We start from the raw sequence: 15,103 nt of genomic DNA on the forward strand, positions 1-15,103 counted from the left end.
CCATCAGTTTATTTTTTTTATGAAACTGGGTTTACTTCAGATTTTCCCGTATCTAGGTGACCTTTTGGTTGCAGGGATACCAGGTACCATTTGATTTTTTATTTGGCTGTTGCTGTGAGACTGGTTTCATGCCTGATTGATTGGAGACCTGTGCTGCAGAGGGCTGTGTTTGTTGATATGTTTGGGGTGAAATACGTAACTCGGAGTGTCTAAGTAGTTCTTGGGGGAGGGAGTCTGGAGAACCTGCTATGCTCATAATATATCTTCCTTTGCAAAATACCAGATATAGATAGTCTTGGTTCCAATAAGCTTTTGTTGTGGTCTGTGGATGTTTTAGCCCACCGTCAAATTTGTTTAGTGAAAGTTAGTAAAAAAGGCATGTCTGTGTAGTAGGTGAAGTGTGGATACCGTGGATAAATGTGCGAGTCAAGTTGGAATAAGTTCTGCTTAAAAGAACAAAACCAAACCCTAATGCCAGCAGCAATCTGTGAGATGATTAATTCGGTTCTGGTATCCACTGAGGCGCTTGGAGGTGACAGAAACCAGCACTCCTAAAAAATCTTTTTGCTGCTGCATTTACGTCTGTCATTTTAAACAGAACTTGTATCAGGCCACAAATAATCTCTGCTGGTTTTTGGTCCTCTCATCTATATTTACCAGCCTCTGGAAGTGCAGGATCAGGGCATTTTCCAATTTTTTTTTTCCTTTGTGTGACCCAGATTTTTATTCACTGAAGTCTTAAAGTATGCTCACCTATTGATTATATATGAAGTTCGAATTTTACTGCCATGGGAGAAGTTGCTACAAAGCTCAAGTACTAGTGTAATGTTAGGCCTATAACTGAGATTTCTTGGTACACAGTGGTTCTGCTGGTGTTTCTGAGGGTTAAAATTCACTTATATCCTAATTTTAAGCCTTAACTAAGTTTCCTGGTTTTCAGAAATGCGGGTCACTCACAGCTGCGATTGATTTCTGTAGGAATTAGACTTGGTCAGCACTTCAATCAGGGGTAGGTGATTGTTTGGGAGTGACTTTATATGAAATTAGGCACTTTTGTCTGAAAATTTTAGACTATAGGAATGTGATTTGATACACACTATGATGTGAGACACATGATTCTTATGTTCTAATAAAATTTGTGCTTGAGGGGAATGTAGGCATAGGGCCATAGTTCTAACTAAGGGCAAAGAAGTATTTAAGTAATTCATTTTAAGGTTCTTTGTTTTTATAATTTTGCTTAAAATAGTGTTGTTAAGTAGTGTTCAGTAAAGAGATTAAACACTGAATTAAATATTGAATACATTCAGAAAAGAAAAAATATTTGCTTGATATTCTAGCTGCTGGCACTTGAGTTTCTACAGTTCTAATGATACTGTGAGCCAAATCCTTAAAAAATTAAAAATTGTTGTTACTTTTATGTGATTTTTAGATTATTGGAGACTAGGTCATGCATTTTGCACCCTGCCTTGAGAGAGTGGTAGGTGGGATGGGAGGGATTTTTTTTTAGGGTCCATTTTAGAACAAGGTTTACTTTTCTTTATTTATTCCTCTTGCCATGGAGGTTTGCAGAATTTGCAGAATTATGGATCCATTTAACAGCCAGGCATCCCTGCCTAATCTGGTCCCCTTCCTCTGTGGCAGAAACGTTTCCTATTCAACTTTTGCTCTACTTCTCTCCCCTCTCCATGTCTCCTTGTATGAGGAGCTAGTATAAGAAGTTTGTATAGCTGTGAAGGGGCAAGTCAACTCCCAGCCCCTCAGAATCGCTGCTTCCTTCTCAAGCATCTTATGTTATGCTGGATGATGAGGGCTATGAAGAGAAACCCCCGTAGCACACCAGCCTCCCTTGCTTTGCTGTCCCTGTAGCATGGCAGTGGAAGGTACTTGGAGGAGCAGAGCTGTGATGAGCAATTTCCACAGGGTTTACATCCCACCACCATGTCCTCCTTCCAGGACCTCTCTGGATCCCCTCCTTCCTTTTTACTCCCTTCCTTTTTTTCCTTCCGGGTCTCTGGGTGAGGGACAGCCCTTGGTGCTGCTGGCTCTGGCCACGGGGCTGCAGCCAGCGAGAGTGGGCGGTTGTTGTGCTGACCTTGCTGAGCTGTTCATTTTGGGGCAGGGCTGGGAGCAATAATTTGGGTGTTTCCTAACTGCTGAGCCGTTTTCTCTCTGAACCCGTGGGGCTGTCCTACCCATGAGACCTTTCCCCTCAGTTTGATTGAAATTGGACAAATGCTTGAGAGATGATGGATGGGGCAGGAAAATGGGACTGGCAGGCAGACAGAGAGGAGGATAGACAGAGAGAGCGGATACGCCTTGTTTCCTTAGGAAATTAGGAAATTTCCTTAGGAAGTCACACTGTCCTGTCATTTATTAATTTTACTTTTTTGTATATGTCTTTGCTAGTTATGGAGACAAAAGGATACCAGAGCTACCCAGAAGGCTTAGATATGGAGAGACGGTGGGGTCAAGTTTCTCAGTCTGTGGAGTATTCTTCCATAGGTGCTGGAGAGCAGACTGATGACAGTAACTACATGGAGATTGTCAACGTAAGCTGCTCCGCCGGCTCTTTTGCAAACAGCAGCACTCAAGGAAACAACAAAGAAAAACCTGAGCTACTCTCCTGCCTGCAGCAAGACAACAGTCAGCCTGGTCTTCTCCCCTCTGACATCAAGACTGAAACGGAGTCGAAGGAGCTGTCAGCGACGGTGGCCGAATCCATGGGTTTATATATGGATTCGATAAGAGATGCCGAGTACCACTATGATCAGCAGAACCAGGGGAGCCCGGGAAAGATCTACCAGAATGTGGAGCAGCTGGTGAAGCTCTACAAGGAGAACGGCCATTGCTCCTCTCCCCTCCACAGCGCCAGCAGGCCCTTGAGGTCTTTGATGTCGGACTCTGGGAGCACTGTGAATGGTGGTGCCATGCACACGATTGTCAAAAGCCCTATCATGTGTCAAGAGAAGAGCCCTTCGGGCTGCAGCCCTCAGAACATGGCCTCCTCAGTGTGTAGTCCTGCGGGGGTGAACTCTGTGTCCTCAACTACTGCAAACTTTGGGAACTTTGCCATGCACAGCCCCATCGGCCAGGGAACCCCTCTGTCGCGCTCGCCGAATGTTGAAAACCGGGGGTCTATGTTGCACAGTCCTGCACACGTCAGCAACGTGGGGTCTCCGCTTTCCAGCCCTATAAGTAGCATGAAGTCACCGATTTCTAGTCCTCCCAGTCACTGCAGCGTGAAATCTCCCGTCTCGAGTCCCAGTAATATCACTATGCGGTCTTCTGTGTCCAGTCCTGCGAACCTGAACTCCAGGAGCTCCATTGCCAGCCCTTCCAATGCCAATAATAGGTCCACTCGTTCTAGTCCAGCGGTTAGCACTGTGGGATCGTCCATCTGTAGCCCTGTAAACAACTCCATAGGATTCCCAGCTTCCAGCACGCCAGTGGGACCTAGCAGAAGCCAAGATACCGTTCCTAGTCCAGAAACAAAAGACAAGGGTCCTCAAGAACTCACGTTTCCTAAGATGGAGGAAATGGAGAACGCCATCTCCAACAACAGTCAGATGAACCTTGTTCAGTTCATAAAACCTGAGCCAGACGGGTCGTTCGGCAGCGCCTGCATTGGTGACAGCAGCAGCAAAATAAACTCAGATTCCCCCTTTTCAGTACCAGTGAAGCAAGAGGCAGCCAAACATGCTTGTTCTGGTGCCTCTTTTAAAGGGAATCAAACAGTAAATCCTTTCCCCTTTACAGATGGCTCATATTTTTCTTTTATGGACGACAAAGACTATTACTCTCTTTCTGGGATTTTAGGACCACCCGTTTCTTCATTTGACGGAAATTGTGAAGGTAGCGGTTTTCCAAATCCAGGCCTACGTGTGGGGATTAAGCAGGAGCCTGATGATGGCAGCTATTACCAAGAAAACAGTATACCATCCTCTGCCATTGTGGGTGTAAATTCAGGTGGACAGTCATTTCACTACAGGATCGGTGCCCAAGGCACCATATCCTTGTCGCGGCCGGTTGCTCGAGAGCAGACATTTCAGCACTTGAGCTCATTCCCTGCCGTCAGCACCCTCGTGGAGACCTGGAAGTCGCATTCAGAGTTGGCATCCAGAAGAAGTGATGGGTATCCAGTTCTAGAATACATTCCAGAAAATGTGTCCAGGTGAGCTGGCAAATTTCTTCTTTTTTTTTTTTTTTTTCCTTTCTTCTCCTCCATTAAACAAACAAGGCGTGAATTAAGATGGGGACCAGGGTGGTATTTCTCAAGCTGATGTGTAATTCTTGGTTTGAATTTCAGTTATTATCGTTAAATTTGTTGCTATCTTGCTGGTTTTTATTCTGCCTTTAATAAAAACAAAGTACTGGCTTTAGTATTTAAGAAGAACATATTATATTCTATTGTTATTAGGTTTGAAGGTATAGCTTTAATATGTTTATGAGCTCTTACTACTACAAATGTTGTTTTTCCCATAATGAGAGCTTAGTAAAATTGCTCTCTTGTGTCCTATAATAGTTATTCTTCCTTAGCTAGTGCTTGAATGTGTTTCACCTCAGATGAAATGTTGAGATGAGGATAAGAAAATGATAGTACCAGGAATCTGTTTTTGTAAAGAAGTATGGTTCTATGTTTCCACTAGACTTTAACTGGTTAAGTTTAAAAAAACCAAACATTACAAGCCTGTGGCAACGTATTATTTCTGTATTTTAACTGTAGGAACATTTGGTTTGTATATATAGAAAAATGACTCCAGAAGGAGGAGGGCTGTTAAAACTTGATGCATTTGAAAGGGAGAAATGGATAAACTAATCTCACTTTTCATGGAAGAGAAATATGCAAGTGTCATTTGATTTTGGGTTTCTTGGCTGATTCCTGGAAGCACGTACCTCTTCAACAAGCAAGTGTCCGTGTATCTTACCAGGGAGTTTTACTTTCATAAACCCTGTAGTTTCATAGTCAATATTACAAGTTATTAGGCCCTCTGACAGCGTGACAGAGTTGAAATAGTTACGTAGTCTTTTCGTGTATCCAACAGGGTCCTGAAGGCTTTTGCTAAAGCTCCAATAGCCGGTAACAGAGTTGCATTTACCTTTCTCAAGTATTTTTTTTCTCCTCATGAGATGTGCAGGTGCTGTCAGTGAATGAGTGGAGGGGAGTGGAAGTGGAGTGGAGTGAAAAGGGATGCGTGGGGTTTTCCATATTTGTATGATACTAAATATTTCTGAAAATACAATGTCAGTGAAAAACATAATATCTAAAACAATGGTGCTTTTGAGGAGTAAAAACAGCCACTGAGGTAAAAAAAGAGTTTAAATGCTTTATCCTCATGTCTGTCCAGCACTTCTAGAATCTCCTTATCATTTTGCAAGCCATACCTCACTTTTTCTTTGGCCATTTCCAGTATGGTCTCTAAAAATGCACTTTTTAATATATCTTTCTCAGGTTTAAAGGGCTGCATCCCACCATCATGCCGAGCTTTGCATGTAGCTGGATATTTGTTATCATCCAGTCTTGGCTTAAATGTACTTTCTTGGATCAAGGAAGATGGAGTTACTGTTTTCTAGTTGCTTTACCTGATGAAATTATTGTAAATTGCATTATTTATATAGTGAGAAAAGTTCGCCAGAAGACTGATGGAATGCCTGAAAAGAAAGACCCAATATTTTACTGCCTTTGTGGTTGAGCATTGTTGCTTGGGCAAGTAGCTCCTGCCAGCTGTGAGAGCTCTTGTGTGACTAAAAGCTTGCGCTCAGTCAAGGTTGTCATCCATTGCAGGGGCAGGCACAAGAAACAGGGAGATGCAGGTAGAAGCAGAGTTGTCACCAATAGCTGTGTTTTGAGTGACAGTTTCTCATAAGGCTTTTAAAGGAGTCTTCTGGTCTGACATTAGTCCATGGTAGCTCTAGACCATGGCTAATCTATGTCATCAGACTTGGTGATGACACAGGCTCGATATGATACACTTTCCTGTCTTTGTTCTCTAAGCTGGTATATGTAGGGTATGCAGGTGAATGTAGCTGTTAACTTTGCAGGACTGAAGTCCTGAAATTTTTAGTGCTCAGAGTTGTTACGTGTGGAATTCTGTTTAGGTGATGGAGATCTTCAGGATTGCGACACTTCAGGCATCCTGATCTGTACTTGAGATTAGGACATGTGTCATCCTTTCAAATCTCTTAACTCAACCCCATTATTTAACTAAATGTTGTTCTTAATCTGCTTGGCAATGGCTTTATGCCAACAGTTGCAGCTGGTCACCTGTGCAAAGCCCTTAAAATTTTCAAGGTAAATTGATGTAGAGGTTGTTTTAGCAGTGCAGATTTGAATGCGGGGGTGCCTGCTTGAGTTTGTCTGCTGATGAGACAAGTCATAAAGAACCAACGTAAGATGTCACGCATGTAAAAGCTCGCTCTTGCTGTTGAACCTCAAACTGATCTTTACTTATTATTTTTGTGCTGTGTTCCAGCTAAAACGGAGGAAATCATGCTCAAGTTAGTTAATGCTCTAAAGTGTTGTATTAAAACATGCATAGTTTAAAACCATGTCAGATCCAACATCCCAAGGTGGGTTTCAGCTGTCCCATGTCCACATGGTAGTGAGATTCCAAAGTATCTCTTCCCTTCATATGTCAAAACAGCAGCATCAAGCCTCGAGATCCAAATCAGATCCTTGTTACTTCTAGTCAGGTTTTTTCTGATGTGTCAAGCATATCAGGCATCATACATTTTGCAGACTTCTATAGCATATGATTAACCCTTTGAAATCTGCAATATTTTAAGGTTTCTAGTATTCTAAGTCTTCATCTTTTTTCAGGTATATGGATCTTTCAATATAAATTGCTGTAAGCAAAGATTAGGTGAAGGGAAAAAGTAGGCCACATGGTTCTCTAAAGCCAATATATAACCAGCATGGAATATATCTTGTTAAAGCAGCATTATTTTCTAAACCTTGATGTCATACCCTTTCTGAACTGCTTCAGACTTGCAGTTTACATGGTGAAAAGAAGTGAGTGGCCAAATGAAGACATCTTTTTATGTTGAGAATGACTCTTTAGAATAGTACTGTAAAAAAAAAAAATATTTTCCTATGAGGGTATCACTTTTCTTCAATCAGTTACATTTACTAGTAGTGTCTAATAACCGTAGCTGAGCATTTAAAATGCCTTGCTACCTTGTTGACTGTGCCAAGCACCCACTGTCAACTAGAACATTTATCTTTTTCTCCTTAAGTTACTTTTATTAGATGTACACAGTTATGGTTTTGTTCTTTTTGAGTTAGTAGTAACTTTGTTTTATAACACTACAGCTTTTGGTGTTTGGGGAGTGAGAGCCTCTTAAGCAAAACCAAGTTCCCTTTTATTCCCTTTTAAATTTTTTTTTCTGCTAATACACACGCAGAACATGTCTTTGTTTTTGAAAGATTTTTGCATGTTTAATTTTTAATAAAGGGTGAATCATGCTTGTCTGTCTGTGTGTATAGATTTCCACTCTCCGTGAAAGGTGTTTCTAAGAAATAATGGTTTCCAAACTAAATGATAGCAAAGTGGTCTTGAAAAAGAAGTTGTGTCCAATTGTGTGATGTCATTGATGAAAAACCTACACTAAGAATTCAGCTAAGATTTCACTTCAAGGTGATTAGTGCTCATCTGAATCAGGGTACTAGCCTAAACCTCATGGTTGTGCCAATGTGATTTTCAAAGTGGCCTAGGAAAATGTCATGGTTGCTTGAAACAACAGTAAATATTGAGGAGGATGACCTTTCTGCTGCATTAGCTCTCACCTAAAGCTTCTTCTGCAAATGTGCCTTTTCCCTCTAATTTCCATATTAACTCATGTATGTGCACATACATACTTGCTTTTCTCAGTGGTTGTGGTGGAAACAGAGGGCAGATACTCCTACTTTCATTTTTTTCCTGGCAATTCCACTGGTGTAATCCAGTGTGGGAAGAATTCACAAAGTTTGAGCTGTTGTTATTCAGAAAGTTTAGTATTTTAACATAAATTGGGTATGTTTATTTATAATTGTGTTTCAATTGTTGTCATTCAAACAAGAAGATTTAGAATCTAATTTATGTCTGTTAAAAGGAGTTGAAAGATTGTCACTTCTTGGGGTTTATGGTGAATTTTTTGATCAAACATTGACAATATTTTATGGACTTCTTATATCTATCTGTTCCTGAGCCATTCACATGAATCAGTATTTTTTTCATAGACCCTACTTGAAACAGCTCCCAAAAAAACCCACCCCCACTCAACCAAAAATCAAAAAGCAACCCAACAACATGATCTTCACTTACCTGTAACCTTTATTGACTTGAATAATTGATTCTGGTTAAAATCAGATTTCAGGCTATTGCGAGTATTTTTGTAAATAAACTTTTATGTTAAATATTATCTAGAATAGTCACTTATCAGAATTATACCTGCCAGGAAGATAAAGGTCTGGTAAATATTATTTTTTGAATTTGTGAATGGCCTTGACCTCTGTTTGTTTGCTGACGGACTTTATGAGAAAAGGACCATGCTGTTAAAATATTCTCCATGCTTGGCAGGGCTCTTTTCCCCTTTAGCTTCCCTCAAATTTACTGTGCAAACTTCTTTCACAAATGATTCTTTAATGTCATAGACCATAGCCTTAAATCTGTATTTTTTCTTAATTTCAGTTTGGGAATTAATTTCCTTAATTTCAACTTGGTTTTGTAGGTTCTTGTATAATTTTGTGTGATTTTTTTTTTTTTTAAACAGCTTTGGGTATAATCTTGACATAACAGAGACCTCTGCATATTCTTTATTTCTCACTGAAGAAGTTAGGAGTCTGTATTAATATGTCAGGCGAGGAGGTTGAAAGGTTCTCCTTGGCATACCAGCATGCATTGAACAGCCTCAGACTTTCTACAGCTTTCTTTGTTGTTATTTTGGTGAGGGTGCTGGGTTTTTGTATTGTTTTTTACTGAGGAGTTCAAAGTCTGTGTAAAGTATTTTTCCGTAAAATGTGACTGCTAATGATGCCTTATTTTCCCTTAAAATTATACACATCAGTTGACTTCTGTGCTGTGACAGCGAGAAGTCCACATGACTGGAAAATTGTATTCCATAAATGAGTGGGTCTTCCAAATCTGAGGAAATAAGAGCTCTGTTGTCAGTCCATGTGCTTGGGCTTGATTGTTTCTTTTTGTGTGGGGGTGAGTAATGTTATATATTACCAAAACATTTCGATTGATGGTCGATATCACTAAACTTTGCAATACTTGGCTGTTGGAAATCAGTTGGCCATATTTCATTCTGATAGTAGCTAATAGTTGTTGCTTGGTTTTTATGTCGCTTTTGGTAGCACGGAATCTCATTATGATATCTTCTTTTGATGGTGTTCTGAAAAAGGGGAAGGTGGGGTCACCTTCATGCACAGATTTTAGCAAGCAGAAGAAATTTTGATTATCCATTTTTTGACAGTGTACAGGGATCAGCCCATTTTCATGAGGACTGGAAGACACATCAATATGTACTGTATGAAACCATGCCCATCCTATTTTATGGGGTGTGTGCTGCAGTTAGGCAGGTAAGCATGCACAGGGGTTGCTGCAGCAGATTCAGTACTCATGCAGTACTCCTGTTGTCTGCAGAGGGAGTAAATTGTTAAGTTGTGGTTCAATAACCTGTCCTTACTCAACCAGCACTTAACATTAATGGAGCTACAACCTGCTGTGAAGTGCTCTGCCCAGATGAATCAGATTTCTAGATACTTATTGGTGCTTTGCTGATCCCAGGCTTGAGTAGTGGTTGCTGTTGGGTATCATTTGTAGCTGAACAGTACATTGTTTGCAGTGGTGAAGTAGTGTGTTGGGCCCTGCCTTGTCTGCTCTCGCTCTGGTTTTGCCCTTTGATTGGGTGTGTTGTATGTGAGAGCCAGGTCTGGTTCCTGATCCAGTTAATTCTGAACCTCTAAAAACCAACAGGACAGTGAAACTTGGTGAGCAGTGTGATGTGATCTGGATATGGGAACAAACTGAAGGGATGGAAGGAGAAAGGAGCCTATGAAATATCCTAAATGCACCTTTCTGCTAAAAGATGTGTTGTCAAGCCATAATCCTAACGCTTATATTTTCAGGGTACAGTTTTAAAAGGCGATTTCTCTTTTTTAACTGTGTGTCTTGAGTCTTCGAACAGAGTTGTAGGGGCTGGGATTAATGATGGACTTACTTGATCAAAACTTCTTGGAAAACAGTGGAATGCTGTGATTTCAGATTTAAGATCTTAGAGGTCAGAAAATACCCCAGTTTAGGATTAATATAGAAGCATGACTTTTTCTCTGGAAAATGTGTCTTAAAATATGGCCGTATAAGAGTGATAAAAATGGTCCAACGAGGAAACTAAAAAGAGCGTGCGAAAAACAGGTATTAAATCCATCTAAGTTTAGTACTTTTATCAGCTTTCACATGCAGCTGGTTTCTACACAGTGCTTGGTGCTCAGCATATGAATTACTTGACTTCAGTTTCCTCTGAGTGAGAGATCTGTGGAGGAAAAAAAAACCCGAGCAGTATTTCCATCGTGTGCAATTGACCAAGTTCTTGCAGCGTTATTGGGCACGTTTGAATGCACCCTAAATAGACCATGGCATGATTTGACTGCTCGCTGCCCTAATAGTGTAAACTGCAGGGGAAGGTCGCTGTCTGATGGGTCCTCCGAAAGCCCTGCTGGAGCCACCTTGGCTTGGTTGCTGGAGGAGACAGGCTGACCTTGGAGGAAGGCATGTTTTTTGCTTTACGCTGCAGAGGAAGGGATTGCAGGTCAGGAAGTCCCTGTTTATCCATGCTAGCAGTTCCCAGTGTAGCCTGCTCCAGTACCACTGCTGGCAAAAGGAGCAGCAGCAGCATCTCTCTCTCCCTCTCTCCTTCTGCGTGGGAGGAGGCACTCCCTTCTCAGACTTGGAAGCAGGATGCGTGCGCATCCTTAGTAATACATGTCTTTCTCTTCAGGAACCCTGGAATTCTACAAAACCCTGAGAGTTTATGTACTTTCCAGACAAAGTTTTCAGATAAATTGTCTCTTTAGATGGGAAGCTTCGTGACCTTGTTTGGGGTTGTTTTATTTGTTTTTGTTGTTTTGTTTGGTTTTCCAGCTGAGGCTTATTAATGTGGTTTAGCAGAGCTTTGTGATGTGTTTTCTGAAAGGAAGTGATCTGGGGGTTTCCCTTTTTCTCTGATTTCTTTGCTGAAATCAATGCTGAAGGACTTAGAAGACAAAAAACACCCCCACTCCCCCACATCCCCCAGAACCCTCTCCCAAAGCAAACAAACAAACAGAAGTGCAGAAAACCAAACCCATGCCGTTCATTCTGGATTCTTAAAAATATAGGTAACACTGGTTGTATCTATTCAGTATGTGAACAAGGATTTTTGCAAGACACTGTTTATTTAGTGAGTTGTATTATAGCAAAAGTTCCCACGTTGCTGGGTGGTCACAAGAAAATGAAGTAGAATTTTATTTCTTTATCTTAAACAGTGAATTAAGCTCCTGCAATTAAATTAGAATGTGTTGTTAGCTGGTTGCTAAATTAAATTTTGCAAAATCTGCAGTCTCTAAACTGCGTATTGGCTTCCTGAACAAATTGATAACTTAAATTTCATATTGGGAGGTGGGGTAACTTAGGCTTAATATGGTATTTTTTGAAGAAGAAAAAAAGTAAACTTTGGTTAGAACACTGGAGCAGTAACAGAATCCAGTATTTGTGGATAATAATGTAAAATGGCTTATAGGAATTTTTACGCTCCCCTAAGATGCATGAGTACACTGCTGATTGTGGTTAGTGATAATAATAGATCAAAGAGTTAGAGCCCTGAGGTTAGAAAGCAAATTTCAGACTAATTGCTGAATGTTTCTGACAATTTTTATATCACTTCACTCGTTTCCATTCTCTCTTCTGAACAATACTTTCTGCTTGCATCTGGAGGTAAAATAACTTTTTGAACGGGCTTTCAGGCTAAAATTTGGACTCAATATATGAGTCTTTTCTATTGCGCTTTTCATTCCATGTCTGCTTTCAAGAGGTGTTATCCCAAGTTTCTGAAAGTGGCAGCTTTATAAACCAATTCCATAGCAATTAGGTTTCTGGAAAAAAAAGCAAATAAAAAACCTTTCCATGTTTAACAATGTTTTCTGAATCTTTTGGATTTGTGAGAATATCTTAATTCCATTTTTGTGTATGTGTTTGACCATGTCAGGTGCATGTTCAGTTTTGAGTCTACAAAACAAACACTTATTTTAGAGGTTTTCTTTTGTGCAGTGTAATCTGTCTGTGGTCTTTTAATCACAGGTCAGAATTGGGAAGTAAGTAGCTGTGTTTGTCCTGACCAGCATTTTGCCTGTCCCAGCTGCTGAACTGTAGGGTCTCACTGACTTTTTTGGCAATGGTTTTCTGACTACTGTGTTGTGCTGACATCATGCAGTCCTGCAAATCCTGTTGCTACAGTACTTAATTTCTTTTGTTCTCTTCTTCTGTACCTGCCTCAAAGGATGGTGCAGGGAAACTGTCCCGGTCTCGGCTTGGGAGTTCCCCAAGGAGATTGGAGCGGTTACAAAGCAAAGCAGTGCTCTGCTTAATTATTTTTTACGTCATGCTTTGCTTCTTGATGGTGGATTCAGGCCATAGAGGGAAAGGGGGCTGAGAAGTCTGGCTGGCATGGGAAGGGCCCACGGCCCTGCCATGCCCCTCATCCCCGCCCGCTTGCGCAAGGCGGCCGGGTCCGTGTACCCGTGTGAATGCGTCACCTGGCGTGTCCTTACCCAGACCTGCGTTCTCCGAGCCCTTTGGAAACCTGGTTTCACAACTGTCGAGACCCAGTTTACTCTGGCAGTGTCTCACCTTGAAAAAATCAATTGTGTTTGTGTCTTTAGATCTCTCTTAGTGCTGCTGCGGGTAAGAGAGTGGGGAGGGGACTCTTCGTAGTATCATGGAATGGTTTGGGTTGGAAGGGACAAGAAAGATCACCTAGTTCCAACCCCCCTGCCAGAGACCTTCCACTAGACCAGGTTACTGTAAGCCCTGTCCAACCTGGCCTTGAACACTTCCACAGGTGTGGCATCCACAGCTGCTCTGGACAGCCTGTTTCAGTGCCTCACCACCCTCACAGTAAAGAATTTTTTCATAATGTCTAATCTAAATCTACCCTCCTTCAGTTAAAGCCATCCCTCTCCCCCCTGCCCTCCCTTGTTCTATCACTGCATGCCTGTGTAAAAAGTCCCTCTCCAGCCTTTGGTAGGTGGTTCACCACATTCTCCATTCACATACAGCCTCTTGTCTGACAGGAGCAGTGCTGGAGGTAGGACCTGGTCTCCTAGTCAAGCTTCATCTAGGTCACTGCCCTCAGACTAGGAGCAGGAAAGGGATTGCTTCTGGAAGTACCTTAAGGTTGGGGCATCATGACAGCAACCTTTCTTTTCTCTCAGGAGGCATGAGTTCAAATATGAGCTGCTCCGAAAGGTCGGAGATCTCACTTTTAGTGCTGCTGAAGACTTGTCTCTAGAAACCTGTCATGCACTTCAGCATTTTTGAAGACTGGAGTGCCAGGGACCTTGCAAATGAAGGTGGGCGGGAAATTTGCACAGTTTCCAGGCAGACTATCTGAGCTGTCAGCTTCATTATTTTAAACTAAATTAAATTTGTGCTAGAGAGTGCAGTATGTTGGAGCAGTTAGAGAGCTCTTCCTCTAATGGTAGCTTTGGAGATACTTTGCTAGACATAACTGTGTTAACTTCCAAACTCATTTGGATAAAATAAATTAAACAACTAAAACCTTGCACAGGTGTGGGTCCTGGGATAGGGGAGAACTTCCTGGAAAAGTTCAAGAGTCTGTCTTGAAGACAATATACTTTTATGTTTGCCATTTCTAAGGCTCAAGGTCCATTCTTTTTTATTGTTCGGTAGAAATTGAGCACGTGGCATCGCTTCTGGACCACTGCACGTGTCGCCTGCCGTAACTGGCAAGAAGTCTTGTCCCAGACTTATGCACAGTCCTTTGTTTATGTGTCTGTCCACATCCTTACATTTGGGTAGTAAACCCGCTCTCTGAAGCTGTGTATGGCAGTGGACTCTCTGGGCACCCTGAGCCCAGCAGGGAGAGAACAGGATGCCCTGGGCTGCAGTGAAGGTTCTTTTCCCCCATTTCTTCAGAATTGCCCCCCAGCTAGTAGCCTGTTTGCTTGGATTTAGGGTACCTCATGTTTGGTTTTGAGCACTAAGGCTTTCTCAAGTTAATAATTAAAAACAAATATTGGCCAATAAATATTCCTTAAGGATAAGAAAAAGTTACTGAACGAGACTGGCTTGTCAAAATTCTGCATAGAACCTTTGTTGCAGACTACCCTGCTGGAAAATGCATGAAGTAAACCCACATTGCTGCAGAATTAGCTCTACAAACCCTGCACAGCTTTACCGTACTCTTCCTTCAGATACACAATGGCAAAGCAGAATAATTCCAATTGATACCATTAGGATTTTTAAATCCTTATTTTAATCTGAATCTGTGTAAATTAGCTGGAAGATGAACAAAGTGTGTGGGGGGGTTAAACGTGTCAGCTTCTGCTCAGTGCATGGAAGTAAATGTTGGAAGTGGTCCAGAGCTTTATGACTGCTGCCAACTAATGACATAAGATAATGTTGCAATGAAACAATGCACTTGATTTGCACTTGTTTCCCAACTAACCTTTCTGATTCTTGAGACTGCTTGAAATTTGTGTTTCTGGAGATTTGACGGTAAAAAGGAGATTAGGCATTGAAAATTTTGACTGATTAAATATGCAGTAATGACAACTTCAAACTGCACATGCAGATAATAAGATAAAGAACGGTTACTCGCTTCATATTAAACCCATTTGGTGAAAGAAGCAAGGAGGATGAGTGTTTTGGATGGACATGTTATCTTAAAAAGGGAAAAAAGTCAGAGGAGCTAATGTATATAGAAATAGAAGTGAAAACAGTGAGTTGCTGATTTCCTTTTTTTTTTTTTCTGGAACTAAAACTGCATCCATTGTGGGTCTTTCCTAACATAAACACAAATGAACTGCAGAAGGTTACTAATAGACTTAGTAGGGTTTTGTTAGCAT

General features: G+C 41.3%; 1 protein-coding gene across 2 annotated transcripts in view; it reads left to right on the plus strand.

Annotated features, from left to right (window-relative positions):
* Nucleotides 1-938: 938 nt before the first annotated feature.
* NR3C2 (nuclear receptor subfamily 3 group C member 2) overlaps nucleotides 939-15,103 on the plus strand; it is a 201,731-nt gene continuing 187,566 nt past the window's right edge. Inside the window, exons 1-2 of one of the 2 annotated variants that reach the window (XM_018073490.2) lie at nucleotides 939-1,009; nucleotides 2,407-4,171. In XM_018073490.2, coding sequence (XP_017928979.1) covers nucleotides 2,409-4,171 — 1,763 coding nt within the window. In that variant the 5' untranslated portion in view covers nucleotides 939-1,009; nucleotides 2,407-2,408. Of the gene's footprint in view, nucleotides 1,010-2,393; nucleotides 4,172-15,103 lie in introns of those variants that run through there. The other variant, XM_018073483.2, reaches the window with a different exon arrangement.

Source organism: Manacus vitellinus, unplaced genomic scaffold (genome assembly GCF_001715985.3).
Source record: "Manacus vitellinus isolate BGI_N305 unplaced genomic scaffold, ASM171598v3 scaffold_0_pilon, whole genome shotgun sequence".
In the NCBI taxonomy this organism is placed as follows: domain Eukaryota; kingdom Metazoa; phylum Chordata; class Aves; order Passeriformes; family Pipridae; genus Manacus; species Manacus vitellinus.